We start from the raw sequence: 17,159 nt of genomic DNA on the forward strand, positions 1-17,159 counted from the left end.
GAAAAATAAATGTTTTCAAAAAGCATGAATCAGATACACTCTTGCTACTGCCCCACCTAAACCTTTGCTAACTTTTGATCTTAAACAAAACAGCCTCATTCTCCCCTCTTTACCTTCTCTCTCTCTTCCTCCCTAACCCTCTCTCTGAGTTGTCGTGGCTTCTGCCTATAGTGGCATCATAGTGGTAGCAGCTACAGCTCATTATTCATATTAGACATAGTAATTAACAAAAGTCATCACACAAGTCTCTATGTCGATCTACTGTTTTAGTGATACATTAGCATCTCTGCAAGTGAATTCTGCTTTGGTGTCAAGATATCAATGTATGCTCAAAATGGAAACAGCATTAATATCATGAGTTGCTATGCTTTATTTGAACAATGAGTACCTTTCTGTCTGTGGAAGAGGCACCTCATAAAACTGATCATATTTCATAGCTTTGGTTAGCAGTGTTTAGATTCAAATCTGAAGTCCATACAATAAAATGTGTGGCACTCAGTAGCTGTGTTTGGGGGCAAAAAGTCTTTTAAAATATTTTTATTAAGTCTTTGAGAATTTCATGTAATGTATTTTGAGCATATTCACCTCTCCGCTCCCTCTCTAGCCACCCTTTCAATCCCCCCACTCCTACCACGTGACTTTGAGATGACTTCTCTCTCTCTCTCTTTCCATCAAGCCCAGCTAGTCTTGGGATTGGGACCTGCTGTGGTGTGTGGTCAGCCACCCGGGTCACAGAGACTGTCCCTGGGTCAGCAGCTATCAGGAACTGACATCTATTGGGACCATCTCTACCTTTGCATGTCTATATTGGGACTCTGGGTGGAGCTTGGGCAGGTCTCGTGCGTTCTGTCATAACTACTGTGTGTTCCTGTGTGCATCTTCCCCTCTGTTGCTGGGAAACACTGTTTTCTCAAAGCCACGTGACCCTCCTCCTCTGGCGCTTATGATCTTTCTGCCTCCTCTTCTGCAAAGGTCTCTGGGCCTTGCATTGAGGGGGTGCGAGAAGTCCTTTTACATTCTAGTATTAATACGACTCAGACATTGTCTTCAAGAGGCTCAGTCACCCCCTACCTAGGCTTCCAAGAAATCGCACTCACACACAGTCCCTTCGCTCTGATGACTTAGTCCAACCCTGCTGATCTCTTTCCAGTCCTTCTCCTTTGGATTCCATCCCCATACGGATGCTCTCAGAACTCATCATATCTTCCTTGCTTTGTGGACAGAAGTTTGTCTGTGTGCAGTTTTAGCTGTGCTACTTATGGGTTCTGTTGTGGTCATCTGTTCTCATCCGATTTTAAACATTTTCTAATTCACATTGTGGTTTTTTTCATTTAAATTGTTAATTGCTCAGAAATGTGCATTTTAGTCACCAAAATTTATTTTACTGCCCTTTGATCATTAACTTAAACCTTAATTATAGGGCTTGAGACACAGCCCAGTGGTTGAGATCATTTGCTGCCCAAACCATGGGGACCAGAGTTCAGATCCCAGCACCAACTTTGGGCAGCTTATAAAATTCCTGTAGCTCCAAGGAACCCACTGCCCTCTTCTGACCTCTGTGGGCACATGCAAACATATGTACACATACACTCACCCAGACACACATAGACAAGCACAAACATAAGTAAAGGAAAACTAAAGCAAAACCCCTTTTAATTGTACTATAACCACAGCAGGCCGATTTCTGGGACACAGGCAAACGGGTTCATTATTTTCAAACCCTGAGTCATAAGCTCCCCGTCAATGGCTTCACTTGTTGAGTTTGGTTCATGTAACAGCTAGGGGTGCTGACTCTTGTGTTTTATCACTGCCTGCCTCCTTCTCTCCTGAATCCCAGGACTGTGGTCTTTATATAAACATGAGATTCGTCTGTATGTACTACAAACATTTCCGTTCCAACAGAGCAAACCCAAGATCTGATTTCCAACACCTTGACCTTCCCTTTTTTTCTTCTGCTTTTAGTTTTCATTTTAGAGTCATGATCCACATTTTCCTCAACTGGTTAAGTAGACATATGAAAATTGTATTATAACCCTATACCCTCTCTCACAAGTTGACTGAGCCAAACTGCATGGTACAAATGTTGCAAATTATGTTCCTTGTGTTTCTATCAAAATCATCCTTACCTTTCACAGACGAGGTCATACAACCTCACTGTTAATCCTTGTCTGTATCACATTTATCCTTCCAAGCAACTCGAAGGATTAACTGGTCTCCTTGTAACCCCTCCTCCTTCAGAACCAACTACTCTGTTGTCATGGCACACACTGCAGAAAGCACAAGCCCCGGAATTCCATCTCCTTGCTTAGAAATCTTTGTTTGAAGCTGATGGGATAACCATAAACTTGACAGCTAAGAACTTGCAGCTGAGAAAATTCATCTATTATGCAAAGAAAACCATTTTAGCTTTGATTTGCCACTAAATATTCTTTAAATTCTTAAATACCCAGCTACATTAAAAGTCTAAAGTTTATGCTGAAACATGAAGGGGTCGGACCTACCTGCAGATTCAAGGCTGCAGGATCTCCAAGGCATAAGGTAACAACAGAATATCCAAGAGGAGCCCCAGTGAGGGCCCAGCATCCAAGGTAAAGCAGAAGCCAGAGGTCTCGAACCAGACCAGAGACTCACTGCAATGCACACTTACATGTCAAGTTGTATGGACTAAAGGGTCCAGCTCACTGTCACGCTGCAGCTTCTACACTGACGCATTTCTTTTTCTTTTTCTTTTTGTATGTTAGTTAACTAGTTTTGCTTTGTTTTATATTTCATTTTCACAGGGAGGTTGCAAGGGCAGAGGGATAGGGAGATGACAGGGATCGGGATACATGGTGTGAAACCCACAAAGAATCAACTTTAAAAAACAACCCTGATTGGGTATAATTCCCACCCTCATTCTGAATATCCATGCTTGTGTTCAGAGACAGGTGTAGCTCTCACCCCTCATCAACGGAGCTTCTTTCTCCAGCAGAGGAAAGTGTAGAAATCCATGACTAGTCAAATGCAGAGAGCAACAAACCGTTGGGTGCCCATCACTGACTGATACTTCTAAACACAACCCATACACCTAAGGCTCAGGGAGCAAGGCAGGAGAGTGGAAAGAAAAACCGTAAGAGCCAAAGACCCAGACATCTGCTGCATGACAGTGCCTTGTATCCCGGCACATATGCAACCCATCTTCTGAGCTAGAATTTATCATTGCTAAATTGCTCCAAATGACCTTGTCCTAAGCCTTGAGAGACTACGAATAACACAGCAGACCACAAAGAAGCACAGAGCCGTTGGCTGGCAGGATCTTTTAAAAGCAACATGGACTTAAAGATAGCGAAGACAGTGGTTTTTAACTGCAGATGAAAAAATGATAAAATTTCTAAGAAATGGGAAGAATGAACATCTTTGGATGATGAGGCAGTAGGGAAAGACTTAATTTGTGCACCTAGAGTCATGCTTTATGCAAAACAAGATCATTAAAATAATAGCGATACAGGAAACAGAGCTGCCCTCTGTGAGGCAGATGCTACTCATAATAACTTCAGTTACAACAGTGTGCAGGTGGACTAAGAACAATAGTCATTTAAAATAATTCCCTTGCGGTAAGAGTCTGCATCCTGGGGAAAAAGAGTCAGGCAAACCCTATTTGTTCCGGAAAAGCTTCGTTAAATTTGATGGAATAAAAGATGCTGGGTTCATTTGAAGAGACAAACTCTTGTCAACCACCAGCTCTAATTGCTCACTCAAAACAACGTCTTTCTCAGGGCAGCATTGATACACTGCTGCATTTCACACCCCACTGCTTCCTCATCAACAAAACCAGGTGTAGTGTCAGGTTTGGTATTTGATCTGCCATCGGTGAATGTGTTTTAAATTAGAAAGACTGTAGCAGTTAACTAAAGAAGTCACCAACCCATGAAGAGTAGCTGTGGAATAAGACCTGTAGTCTGCACAGAGGGCGAAGCCATTGCCCAGTCCTGTCCTGGGACCTGCCTAGGGCTCCGCCACTAGGGAGCAGTTAGTTCTCTAGTTTACTTATTCAGACGTCAACTTATATTCTTGGCATTGTTGCTGCATCTGTTACTCTGTGTTAGACTTGGGGTGTATAAACACAGAAGCTTTATCTCACACACAACGTCTGGAATTAATGAAATGATTCAAGAACGCTTTACCGCCACAGTTTCTGCTCTGTGGAGGCTTTCAAGAAAGAGATTCCGTATCAAGCATGAAGCCAAACTCAACATTTTAAGGACTATACAAACAAACTTGATATGTCTGCTATAAGCCTAATTGCACTTATTTTAGATGTGAAGTCCAAATTATACATGCGTTCAGCAAGAATTGGAAGCATTTCCTACTCCTAATTCAGTGGTGTTTATGGCTCTAATTGTTTACAATTCTTAACTATGCATCACTGGCCAGCTATGCACAAAAGAGTAGGATTTCATCGGAATAAAAATGGACAATCCGGAGTTTGCGTCTCTAATAAAAACCCTGGAATACAAAGTGTTCCCAAACCGTGAAACATGTGATACAGCATAGATGAGCTACACCTGACCCTCCGTGAGGGTCACAGCTCAGGGGCCTGGCAAACATTAGACACATGTACCTTCTGGCTAAGAACATATGAAACATAATTTTAGATTAAATTTTCATTGTCATTGTGAGAAGGATTTGAAGCTTGAAAGTGTCCCGTGAACTTCAACTCATACTTAATCTCCTGTTCCTTAGGATCTCTGATGGAATAAACCCGGTCTAAACAGCTTTTCACTGATAAACTTCAGAGAGAATCTTTCTCAGGCTTCCCACAGAAAAGAGTGTTTTGTAAAAGAAATTTAATTTTCATCATTTCTTTTGCTTCAAATTTATTATCTTTTAATCATTGATTTACCTCTGGTCCTGGAGGGCCAGATGGTCCCTGGGGTCCTGGGTCACCTGGTTGTCCCTAAAAGAGGAGAGGAAAAATAAAAATAAGAATATTAACAAATATAACTGAAAGTGAAAACTGGCATTTTGCAATTGAACAGCATTTGATATATTATGTTGTCATGATGTTCCAGAGACTTAATTTGGAAGGGCTTCAGATTCCTCTTCCTGTGTTACTTGCTATCATCACCCAAGAGCATCAGCTGCCTTCCCTGGCTTCAGGCTTCGTGCACAATCATCACATCGCCATGGTGAAACTTACTTATATATAATGTCCATGGTGCACTATACACTTGCTTCTGTTAACTATACCAACAAATTAACCCATCAGTCAAGTGCCTCAGGCAAGAAAAGTATAGCCGTGAAAATGTGCATGTGTGTGCATATGGATGTATATGTGAATGCATGTCCTTACATGTGTGTTTGCATGTATGTGTAGATGAACGTCTGTTTATGTGCATGTGTATGTATGTGTGCATGCATGTATGAGTACGTATGTGTGTGTGCATGCATGTATAAGTGAGTACGTATGTGTGTATGTGTATATACACATCTATATGTATGCATGTGTGTGTGCATATATGTATGTGTATGTTTTTCCAGAGACGGTTGATAAAGAAGCAATGCAGAGTTCTAGAAGAGGATTTGCTATTTATTTATTTATTATGTATACAATATTTTGTCTCCGTGTATGCCTGCAGGCCAGAAAGAGGGCACCAGACCCCATTACAGATGGTTGTGAGCCACCATGTGGTTGCTGGGAATTGAACTCAGGACCTTTGGAAGAGCAGGCAATGCTCTTAACCACTGAGCCATCTCTCCAGCCCCTGGGTTTGCTTTTTATAATCAGAGTCCCAGGACAAGTCTGAAAAATTTCTCTCCTCTTTGCTACTGTAAATGGCTTGATAGAATAATTGTGATTCACCTGGGTTGAAATCCTAGCTGCTACGTGTCTCCAAATCTCCCTTGTCCCATCAAAAAGACAGGAGGACAATGGCAAGGCTAACATTCTCAGAGTCATTGTGAGGTTAAACGAGACAGTGTCTGGGCACTGCAGAGCCAGGACACACAGAAGGGATGGACATTAACCAAAGTCATAGTGATGCTGTCCACTTCCTGTCTGTGCTCCTTGCCTGGCTTTGCCTGAATTCCCAGATCACTTTGATCCTAGAATTAAAGGTTGACAGGAGTGGTTTGAACTTGCAGCCAGGGAAGGCATCAAGGGTAACAGCATAGACCAGGAGAAAGGAATACAGGGGCACTCTGGCTTCCATAAGAAAACTGGACTCTCTGAACATGGCGAACAATGAGGGCTGATGAGAAGCCAAGGACAATGGCACGGGGTTTTGATCCTACACAATGTGCTGGCTTTGTGGGAGCCTAGCCAGTTTGGATGTTCACCTTCCTAGATATGGACAGAGGGGGGAGGACCTAGGACTTACCACAGGGCAGAGAACCCTGACTGCTCTTTGGACTGGAGAGGGAGGGGGAGAGGAGTGGGTGGAGGGGGAGAAGGGTGAGAGGAGGGGGAGAAGGGTGGGAGGAGGGGGAGGGAAATGGGAGGCTGGGAGGAGGTGGAAACTTTTTTTTTCTTCCTTTTCTCAATTAAAAAAAAAAAGAAAAGAAAAGAAAACTGCCGAATTGTCTGCCTTTGCTCTCGGCTGCCATGTAAGCTTTTCATCTTATTAAACTAGGCTCAGATGACATCGGGCTGCAGGAGACATCATGCAGGGACCCATTTCTCAATCACTGCAATTTAGCGTCTTGACTGGCTCTCTTCTCAGTGCGAACGCATCTGACGTAAGAGGGAGGAGTCAGAACAGCTGCCACACTAGAAACTAGACAGTCTGGGCAAAGGCCCATTTTCAAATGGCAGAAAGTAACCTGTAAAGCATCTGAATCAGTGTATGAGGGCATCTTAAATCTAAAAGGGACAAGCACCTCCCTTAGAGTGATGGAGTGGGTCTCACTGGGGCCCTCTAGTGGCAAAACCCGATTAGGACGCAAACTAGAAGCACCCAAGGAAAAAAAAAGCTTATCCTCAGGCCTTCGATTTGATTGGCAAGTAAATGTTAAAAATAAATAAATAAATTGTGGAGCAATTTTATTAATCTTTCATAATAATTATTTGTTTTACAAAATTTAAGTCACCATCTTTCTGTGGATGCCAATTTTCCTTTATAAAACATTTTATGAAGAATTTTCAACTAGCTTACAGAATGGAGCAGTGGGAAGTGAATCTCTATAAATAAGGAAACTTCTAGTACAGAAATGGTCAGTGGGCCAGCAAGATGGCCCAGTGGCCAAAGCACTTGCTCCCAAGCTTTGTAGCCTAAGTTCAATACTGGGGATTCACTTGGCAGACAAAAAGAGCAGAATTCTCTCTCTCTCTCTCTCTCTCTCTCTCTCTCTCTCTCTCTCTCTCTCTCTCTCTCACACACACACACACACACACACACACACACACAAAACTGCTAAGAACACAATAGTCTTTGCTTTCTCTCGCTCGGGGGAGGAGAGTTCCTGACCCTTCCAGAGGGGTAGCTTTCCCTGATTTCTGAACTTACTGAACAAAGCCCTCCCTGTTCCAGAAGGCACACACCTTCCCCATCAGGCCGTGCCTACATCTGGAAAATATTCTTTCACGTTATAACTCAGATCCACTTGGAAGCAACCATAGCAACCAGTAAAATCCAAGATGACAGAAAACTAAATCTAGGACCCAGGAAGACACCCTCAGGAGTCATTCCGGCCACAGCAGCAGATGAAGCTGTTAGGTAGGCACAAACTTGTATGAGCACGTGTGGCGGCGGTTCTCTTAAGAAGTAGGTTGATTCTGTGTTAAATTTTTTCATAAAATAGGAGTCTCATATCTTTACTGGAGAAGTTTTTCATGTCAAATACCTTGGTATTAGTAGGATACGAAGGAGTTTAGGCACCAAAGAAAAGGTTCTTTCACTAATATATTTTATGTGTGTGTTCATATGGGTATGCATGTGTGTGCAAGACTGCATGTGCATGCATGTCTGTACATGAGTGAGTACATGCACAAGCGCACACACGCGCGCGCATGTGTGTGTATGCATGCGTGTGCGGGCCAGAGATCAATCTTGAGTGTCATTCTGAGGCACCATCACCGTATCTTTTGAGACAGGGTCCCTCATGGGGACCTGGGTCTTGCTCACTGACTTGGGGCTAGGCTGGTTGGCAAACGAGCCCCAGGACCCTCTTTCTTGCCTCCCCCCCTCCCCCGGATCACAGCACACATGCACCATTGCTGAGCTTGAGTTTAGGCCCTCAGGTTGCACAGCCAATAGTTTACTTGCTCAGTCATATCCCCAGCCCTTGATAAAATCAACCGAGAGTCTAAACTGTCTTGAGCTCAAAGCATATATTTTTCCAAGTTTGGTAAAACAACAAAAGATCAACCATCTCTCTGCTAATGGAATTCCCACTGACATTAAATTATTATATTAGAATAGTACTATAGTAAATATTAGAATAGTAAATATTAGAATAATTAATATATTAGAATAGTATATAATATTAGAATAGATGGACAATGAGTCAGGAAAACTCATTCAGACAATTTTTATCCCTCACCGTAAGTAACTTCCATTAGCATTTGTTGTGATTTCCTTTATGAACAAATAATTAGGTTAGTGTGTCAAATATAAAATACTCTTCTCTTCGTTTAGACCTCGGACATAGTGGCAACACATAGCAAAGTCTCAGTAAACTAGAAAAATACTCACAAGCACTAAAATAATCTAGCTTTCATCTTAAACACATGAAATTGGCTATTGTGATTATTAGCTACCCAAGGTCATAGAAGATCAAACGTCAGAGCTGGGTCTTAAAGCCATGCTGTTATCTCTTAGTCTCGTTACTCATTTCTGCTGCTATGAGCATACTATGAAATGAACTGGGTCAGAGGTTGAGTAACTCAACAGTGATTAGGCTATGTGAGCCTGAATTTGCCCCTAGTGTTCTGACAATATGAACTGTAGGGCATGTGAGAATAGCACTGGGTTTATTTATCAGTATCTCAGTTAGATAACTGGCTTCTATCAAAGGATTTTGAAAACCCTTCAAAATATAAAAAAGGAAGAAAAAGAAAGGCTCTAGCCTTCTTTCCCATCACCTCAAACACCAAGAAGTCCCTGTTGCTCAGTTTTGGTTCCTTCAATTCATTGGCTGTCTTCTTGACAGACTCTCCTGCCCTATTAGGGACTGAAGAGCTTTTGAGATCCAACTTCAGGGCAGGAGCTTTGAGCACGTGGTTAATTAGATTAATGAAAATGAAAATAGGTCATCCGTTGGCATGTCATTGGACAGACCCCAAAAAATATTCTTTGAATTAAGTAATTCCTGAGAAATATTTGTAAAGTTCTGGATGGATTATGCGAGGTTCTGAAGAGTAACCTTGCTTCCTGAGAGAAGGGCTGGAATCAGAGGGGGCACAGTAAAGTGCTCAAGAAAACATCATTTCAATATGTTATTGTGTATTTAATTCTATATCCACTTTTGTATCTATAACCACTTACTTATAGCTATAAGCAACACTAATGTTTTATTTTTTATTTGTTTATTTGAGATAGGGTTTCTCTGTGTAGCTTTGACTGTCCTGGAACGCATGCTGTAGACCAGGCTGGCCTCGAACTCAGAGATCAACCCGCTGCATGCTGGGATTTAACATCTTAAAACAGCCTTAAAATATTAAGCCCTAAACCAGCACGGTGTCATGACTAGGAGCCTGTTCTGTGGCATGTCTCATTACCTAGGTTTGCTCAGGTGTCCACTGACTGACTGTGGACCTCACACAAGTTAATTAACTCTCTGTCTCAGCATCTTTCATCTATAAAATAAATAGTGCCAACTTCGTAGGATTGTTGTGACTATTGAATCAGATATATAACCCTTATAACACTGCCTGGCACTTCATAAAGAATTAGACTTAGGTAAGACCATTGTCAATTTAAACATTCAGAGGTCTATATTGACCTAAACTTTCTTCACTGTCTTTATGACTCTGTTGTTGACCTAGGGTAGGAGTCATGCTATGGAAGTCATGCTGAGAACCTGTAGGCCAGAGATCCTCTAAGACTGAGGAGAGAACATAGGGCTGGTAGGCATCTACCTCACATCCTACATCCTTCTAACACCATTAAGCACCAAGACTCTGCTTATCACAGGAAACAAAGCGAAGGTGCAAACCTACTGAAGGTCCCGACTTTCCTCTTATCCCTGGAGGTCCTGGTGACCCGATGGTGCCCTAGGAGAAGAAATTAGGAGAGAAATATTATATTAAAGAAAGCTTTCTACTTGTATACTTCTAAACATATTGATGGGTATATATTAGAATTAAAAATCAGATCGATATCATATCCTTAAGAATGCATGGCTAAAGTAATAAGTACTCCTTTACTTTGAATCAATGTTTTTGGTTCTTCATTTTTAACAAGTGAGTGGTATAAAGATACCTTGTCTCCAGGATACCCAGGTTCTCCTGGCTCTCCCGTCATGCCTTGCTCGCCCTAGAAGCACAGTATCACAGAAAGACAATGCATTATATGCATGGTAAATACACAGGAAGGCACTTATTCATTATAGAAGAAGCTCTATGGGTTTCCCTACTTCTTAGAAAACTAGTAAACTACAAATTATACCCTCTAAATAAAAACAAAATATTTAATAATTTCTGTTGACATGAACAAAGTAACCAACTGGGGTGAGGAATTATCTCTGTGATAATGTTAATATTGAAATCACCTTATCACCTTTGATTCCAGGTGGTCCTCTATTTCCTGAGAGGCCCTAAAAATAGAAAGGGTGATATTTTGTGACATCATGGATAAATTAAAAAGAAGTATCAATAAGCAAATAGAGCCATACCATTGAGCCAGGAGCTCCTGGGGGTCCAATCAGTCCTGCAGGACCAACACTTCCCTGAGAAAAGGTAAGAAAGATATCATTCAGTACTCATTAGAACTAGAAAGAGGGTATGGTGCAGCTAAAAACATTGATGAAATGAAAGCATTTTGCCCATTTCAGCAACTTTCCTTCTGTTTTAAAACAATACTCAACTCTTAAAACTCTAAGCAGCTTGTCTTTCTTTTGATGCCTCCTGATTCTACCCAAGTCTACTCTAATCAGACCCTTCCATACTCTGAGCTCTATATATTTTCTGCCCATGTCATCCACCTGGCAGCATTTTTCAGATGGGTAACAGATTGTAGAAATATTCAGTGCCAAGTTTCCCTCCAATAGTCAAATATACTAATCAACCATCTTAGCTTTCTATTTTATTCATGAGTTAGCTGTTGAGGGATGATCTTTTTGTACACTGTGAAGATGTGTCTCTATTTTACCTCCTCTGCCTAAGGTACCATCTGTTTGGTTTAATAAAGAGCAGAACGGCCAATAGCTGGGCAGGAGAGGATAGATGTCTGGGTTGTGACCCAATTTCCTTCTCCTCAACTCTCCTGGCTTCCTTGTCACTCCCTGTCCTGATAATCACTTTGGTTCAGTCTCTGACAAAAGCTTCCAAATGCTAAGACCGTTGTCTGTGTAGCCATGCCTATCAAATGCCTACACCTCCTGATACTCTGAAGGGTGATGCGAGAGGACTGGAGAATTCAAGGTCAGCCTGAGCAGCATAGCAACATAGGGAGAGGACAGCTCTAAATCAACAGAGAACAAAGTTCAAAGCTAGGTGTAGTGGCTGTGCCAGTAACTCCAGCACTTAAGAGCCTGGGCAGCCTTGGTTTCACAGTGAGCTTGTTAGCTCTCAGAGCTCTCATCCAGAGAAACCATGTCTCCAAAAGTAAAGCAACAACCAAACAAAAACTTCTGTTTCTGAGATTCTAAAAATATCACTCAGTTTAGCTAGTATCATGGCCATATCCACCACACGTCCAAATCCCCTTCTGTGTTTATCCACTTCCTCCTTTTCCTCTTCCTCCTCTATATCCTGCACTCAGCCAGGATGCTCTTCCTCATGACAAGTTCCGAGTCTTTGAAAATACAGTGACCAGTACCAAATGCCTTTACCATAAGTCTCCCCGAGTCTCTTAATCAGGAACTAGCGGAAAGCAGACGTGTGCGCCGTTCTCCACCCATCCCAGACTCACCCTAATAACTGTGATGGAATAGTCTCGATATCAAACGTAGAGTGGATACTGAAGGAATTAACTTTAAAATATATTTTTATTTTATATGGCAATTTCTGGAGTTCTAGTTTCCAACATTTCCTTACTGCATGGACAGTAGTCTACATTTATATGATACAGATTTCAGAATGGAAAACATGACACTGGTTCTTTTGGAAGAGCCTTAGGGTTTGTGAAGTACATTGAGGACAAATTATTCCCTACGTGTTTAATCCTGAAATATACGGGACTGCGAGCAGCCAAGGTCATGCTTTCCAGCTTCACAAATATTCAAGGGCAATACATCACTGCTCGCCATCCCAACTTTGCCAATAGGAAACCATCGCTCATGCGACTACAGTGGCTACTTTATTCAAAGTTCTCAGCTTTAAAGCTTACCTTAGTTTTAAAAACACATTACATTTCTGTGTTTGGGAATTGTTCAGACATTATCTAATGGTGGAGAGATATTTTACAAACAAAAAGACATGCTTTGTGCCATTTTTTCCACAGACAATATAGCATTCTTAAATTTTGTCTTAAATTTGTCTCAGGATGCTTCATCTGGCATTTTGAGATGAGTGTGTTTTGAATGCATGATTTTATTATTTTTGTGACTCTAGAAGAAATATCACTAGGACCAGAAGATATTGGGAAAAATGCTATGAAGAACTCACTAAAGCAGAAGAGTATGTGGTGAAAATGGGGGACCAACTGCAGAATCATGGTATTGGCACACTAGAAATCGTGTGTCAAATCCTTGTCCTGAAAAATTGCAGCCTTCTAAACAGTAACGCATGCTGACTTTTGGAGAGTTTCAGCTCCTCAGGGGAATCCAAAGGTCCTTTGCTCCCTGAGATCCTTCTGGGAGAATGTGGAACAGACAGAAGATGCATGGGAACATAATGAGGGTGCCTGGGGTTTAGCACCAGGGTGAAGGAAAGAGGAGCCCATAAAGCTATAAATTTCTGATTCAAAGAAAGACACCCAAAACATGTCTTCATTATGTTAGACAAAGGAGCCAGCAGCCAATTCAGAAGAGCTCACATGACTGCATTCTAGAAAGGACTGAGTTCTGGGCTTCTCAACCATGCTTGCCGTACTCAAAGCTGAGCATAGCACTAGAGTAGTTAAGAAATCCAATTATGGCGGCCAGCAGCATGGAAAAGCACAAGTGGTAGAAAACTAGCATCTGCTGGTCTTCGACTGAGTGGTGAAGATGACTCCCACAGTAAGTGGCTCTTCAATATTTTATATTTAGGGAGAAACTGAGTCTCACTAATGTCCTTTAACAAGACAGTTACAAATTCTATAGAATAAAACCATTTTAGCTTACCACGAAAGCAACAATTACCTTTTTGATTCATTCTACTAGTCTAATTTTCCTATCTGTTTGAGAAATATGTTTAATTAATGACATGAAAACTCATTTGACCAAGCTTTTAAAGCACATCTAGAAATTTAAATTATACAATAAACCATTTCATAGGAATGACATTTAGTGATACTCACTCTAATACCAGGAAATCCAGGAGGCCCAGTGCCACCTACAAGCCCCTATGATGGAAGAAAAAATAAAAAGTGCATCCATTATGGTTCCAATCTGCTGAGGGGTTTTCTGAAACGATGCCACATTTCCAGGAAGTAATTTCAAAATTAACTTCCATCGAAAAGCATAAATTACTTTATTCTTACAAACGTGCTTTGAGATGTTAGAACTGCCCTTTAGTTTAAGGCATATGATTCTCTATGTCTTCTAAATACTTCATAAAAGAGGAAGATGCAATCAGTAATCAACATTACAGAAATACTGGTCTGTATATTGCATGAAAAGATAGGTGGTCAGGATATAGAGTTTAGAAGAGTTTCTTCAAATGGCTAAAAATAATGCTTTATCTCTCTACCTTCATATTTATGTTAAAACATGAATAATACTTGATTTCATTATCAGAAAAATCATAATGTGATGTGTTATTATGGAAACATTATGGAATGTTTTCCAGTCTGAACAGTGACACACGAATGACCCCAAGTGAAAGACCTCTGTCCATAATTGAGCAGCATGGTTAGAGCCTTCACGGATGAAGGTCAGCGTCCTGGTCATATTTATCCAACTCACCCAAACATGGCTAAAGTGATTCATTTTAATGACTACCTGCCACGATGGGGGTTTTCCCAAACAACCTGGGGTTATTTCTCATATTGAGAACTGGCAGACTAGAGTGTGCACGGAGGCATGGAAACTGTGCAGCTGTGCTGTTTGTAAACATGCTCACAAGAATGCAATGCACTTGCTACAGAGCGTGAGTGATGCTCGAATGTCAGGCTGGACCCATCACAAGGTACTTACAGGGCTACCATCCAGACCAGCAGGGCCTCTGTCTCCAAAGTCACCCGGAAAACCCTGCAGAGAAAGGAAGAATGCCGCCATCAAAGCTGAAATATACAGAGAGCTCGTTTCACTGGTTTCTTTTCTTTTTCTTTTTTTTCCTTTCTTCATTATAACTTTTTTCTTTTATTTATTGTATATCCCACCAGTTTTCCCTCCCTCCTCTCCTTCTAGTACCTTCACCCACCTTTGCTCCCTTCCCCCAGTCCACTCTGCCTCCATTTCTGTTCAGGAAAGGGCAGGTCTCCCATGGGTATCAACAAAACATGACATATCAAGCTGCAGTAAGACTAAGCATTTCCCCATGTATTGAGGCTGGGCATAGTGACCCAGTATGAGGACTAGGGTTTCCAAAGTCAGTAAAAAAGTTGGAGACAGGCTCTGTTCCCACTGCTAGGGTCTCACAGAAGATCAAGCTACACAACTGTAACATGGAAGCAGAGTGCTGAGGTCAACAATTTTGTAAGAGAAACTGTATTCCTTGGGTCTGAGGACACAGTAAGTTGACAGGATGCAGGCTGCATCAATCCATGTGAAAAAGCCATGGCATGGTGGTACAATGGTGCATACTCGTGGTGCTGGGGAGGCAGAGATAGGCAGATTCCTGAGGCTCCCCGGTCAGCTAGCCTAGCTAAGCTGGTGAGCTCCGGGCCAATGTGCAATCCTGTCTCAAACAACAAAATCAAACCAAGGCAGAGGGCCACTGAGAATGATACCTCTTGTTAGCTTTCATATATGTGAGTTCATATGTGTGAGCACACACACACACACGCATGCACACACATACACATACACATGCACACACACATGCACACACGCACACACACATGCACACACACATGCACACACACACGCACACATGCACACACACACAATAAAACAAAAAGAACATCAATTTCTTAAACCCTTATCTGTATCCAGTCTTTGGATTAAATTTCAATAATTTTTAAAAACAGCACATTTCTATATTTTAATAAACATTATTTCATATACCTCATAATATACAAAGAAGAGTAAAATAGCAAAGATAGAATTTTTGTCACTACCTAGTCACTGAATGAGAGGGAACATATACAAGAGTGAATAATTCATCAGCTCCCTTTGCTGTCCCATGTGGTCCCTAGCCCTAAACCAGAGATGACAATTAGCAAGCACTTTCCTTATCTTGGGCTTTAGACACAGTGTAATTTATGTACATTTAATCTTCAGAACAGGTCTATTTCATGGATCCTAATGTTTTCGCTTTGTAGCTAAAGAAATTATAGTACAGGGAAGGTAAGTTCTTGGCTCATGGTTAGGCTGCAAACAAAGTCTAATTTCAGAATCTTTTCACGATGCTAAATCTAGTAGCTCATTATTACAGGATAAATATGAAAACTCAGTCTTTTAAGTATGATTTTATAAGGGAAGGAGCAACACACCTGAACGGTGCACACGAAAGGTGTTTACAGTGTGAACTGTCTCCTGAGAATTCCACATGGAAAAGCATGGAGGGGTGGCAAGGCAACAAACTTTACCACTGTGAATTCTATCAGAGAATAACTCAATACCCAGCTACATACTTACTGACCACTATATATGAAGGCTTTTTTTTATAATGATGTGCCATTAATTCTTCTGAACTTTAAAATGCACTTTTAGAAAGTTTTCTTTATCATCACTATGATCATCAACATTATTTGGGTCTGAACATGTATTGTGTTTCTATAGTGTGAGTGGGGCATACATGCCATGGTGCATATGTAGTGTGCAGAGGACCTGTCTGCAGAATTGGTGCCCTGCTTCTGTCTTCACGTGGGTTCCAGGAATCAAACTCAGGTCACTGGGCTTGCACAAAGCATGCCTCTACGCACTGATCCATACCACCATCCCTAAGGTTCCTATTTTTATAAAGACTATTTGGCAAAGACAGGTTATACTGTTTACCATCACAATACTTAGATGTATTCATTTTGAAATTCATGTCAAACAAAATGAAAATATGACTAAACTCATAACTTATTGATTTGGGCAAGTCAGCATTATATATTCTGTTTAAAAGAATGCTTCAAATCATTGGCTTCCCCAGTACCTATGTGAAGATGTTTTGAAGATAGTTTAACAGCAGAAAAAGAAATAGATGATTCTCCTAAAACACAGTTAACTTCTACCAAAAAAAACCCTGTTGTTCTTATTCTTTAATTAGAGGATAAAATCAACAACTGTGTAGTTGAACATAGTGTAACCACATTTCTTTAGTATCAGTGGAAGTTCAAGTAATGATCCCATTTTCACTGTCCTGGGAGATCAAACTGGTATCAAAATGTTTATAACTCTGCAATACATCACCAAGTTCAGCATGAGGGTTTTAGTCAGGATTATTACTGTTGTGATGAAACACTGTGACCAAAAGCAACTTAGGTAGGAAAAGGTTTATTTCACCCACAGTTCCATATAACAGTTCATTATCAAAAGCAGTGAGCACAGGAACCTGGGGGCAGGAGTTGGTGCCCAAGCCCTGGAGGAGTGTTGCTTATTGGCTTCTGTTAATGGTTTGCTCAGCCTGCCATCTTATAGAACTCAGGACCACCAGGCCAGGGATGACCCCACCCACAACGATCTGGGCCCTCCTCCTCCCCCACTGATCACTAATTAAGAAAATGCCTTACAGCTGGATCTTATGGAAGCATTTTTCTCAACTGAGGATCCTTCCTCTCTGATGA

General features: G+C 41.3%; 1 protein-coding gene across 1 annotated transcript in view; it reads right to left on the minus strand.

Annotated features, from left to right (window-relative positions):
* Positions 1 to 17,159, minus strand: part of Col24a1 (collagen type XXIV alpha 1 chain) — a 219,571-nt gene that overhangs the window by 165,402 nt on the left and 37,010 nt on the right. The window contains exons 11-17 of the mRNA XM_075981154.1: positions 14,419 to 14,472; positions 13,581 to 13,625; positions 10,813 to 10,866; positions 10,690 to 10,734; positions 10,401 to 10,454; positions 10,139 to 10,192; positions 4,883 to 4,936 (exon numbers count right to left, since the gene is read on the minus strand). Coding sequence (XP_075837269.1) covers positions 4,883 to 4,936; positions 10,139 to 10,192; positions 10,401 to 10,454; positions 10,690 to 10,734; positions 10,813 to 10,866; positions 13,581 to 13,625; positions 14,419 to 14,472 — 360 coding nt within the window. The remainder of the gene's footprint in view (positions 1 to 4,882; positions 4,937 to 10,138; positions 10,193 to 10,400; positions 10,455 to 10,689; positions 10,735 to 10,812; positions 10,867 to 13,580; positions 13,626 to 14,418; positions 14,473 to 17,159) is intronic.

The sequence above is a fragment of the Microtus pennsylvanicus genome, chromosome 7, assembly GCF_037038515.1.
Source record: "Microtus pennsylvanicus isolate mMicPen1 chromosome 7, mMicPen1.hap1, whole genome shotgun sequence".
NCBI classification, from domain to species: domain Eukaryota; kingdom Metazoa; phylum Chordata; class Mammalia; order Rodentia; family Cricetidae; genus Microtus; species Microtus pennsylvanicus.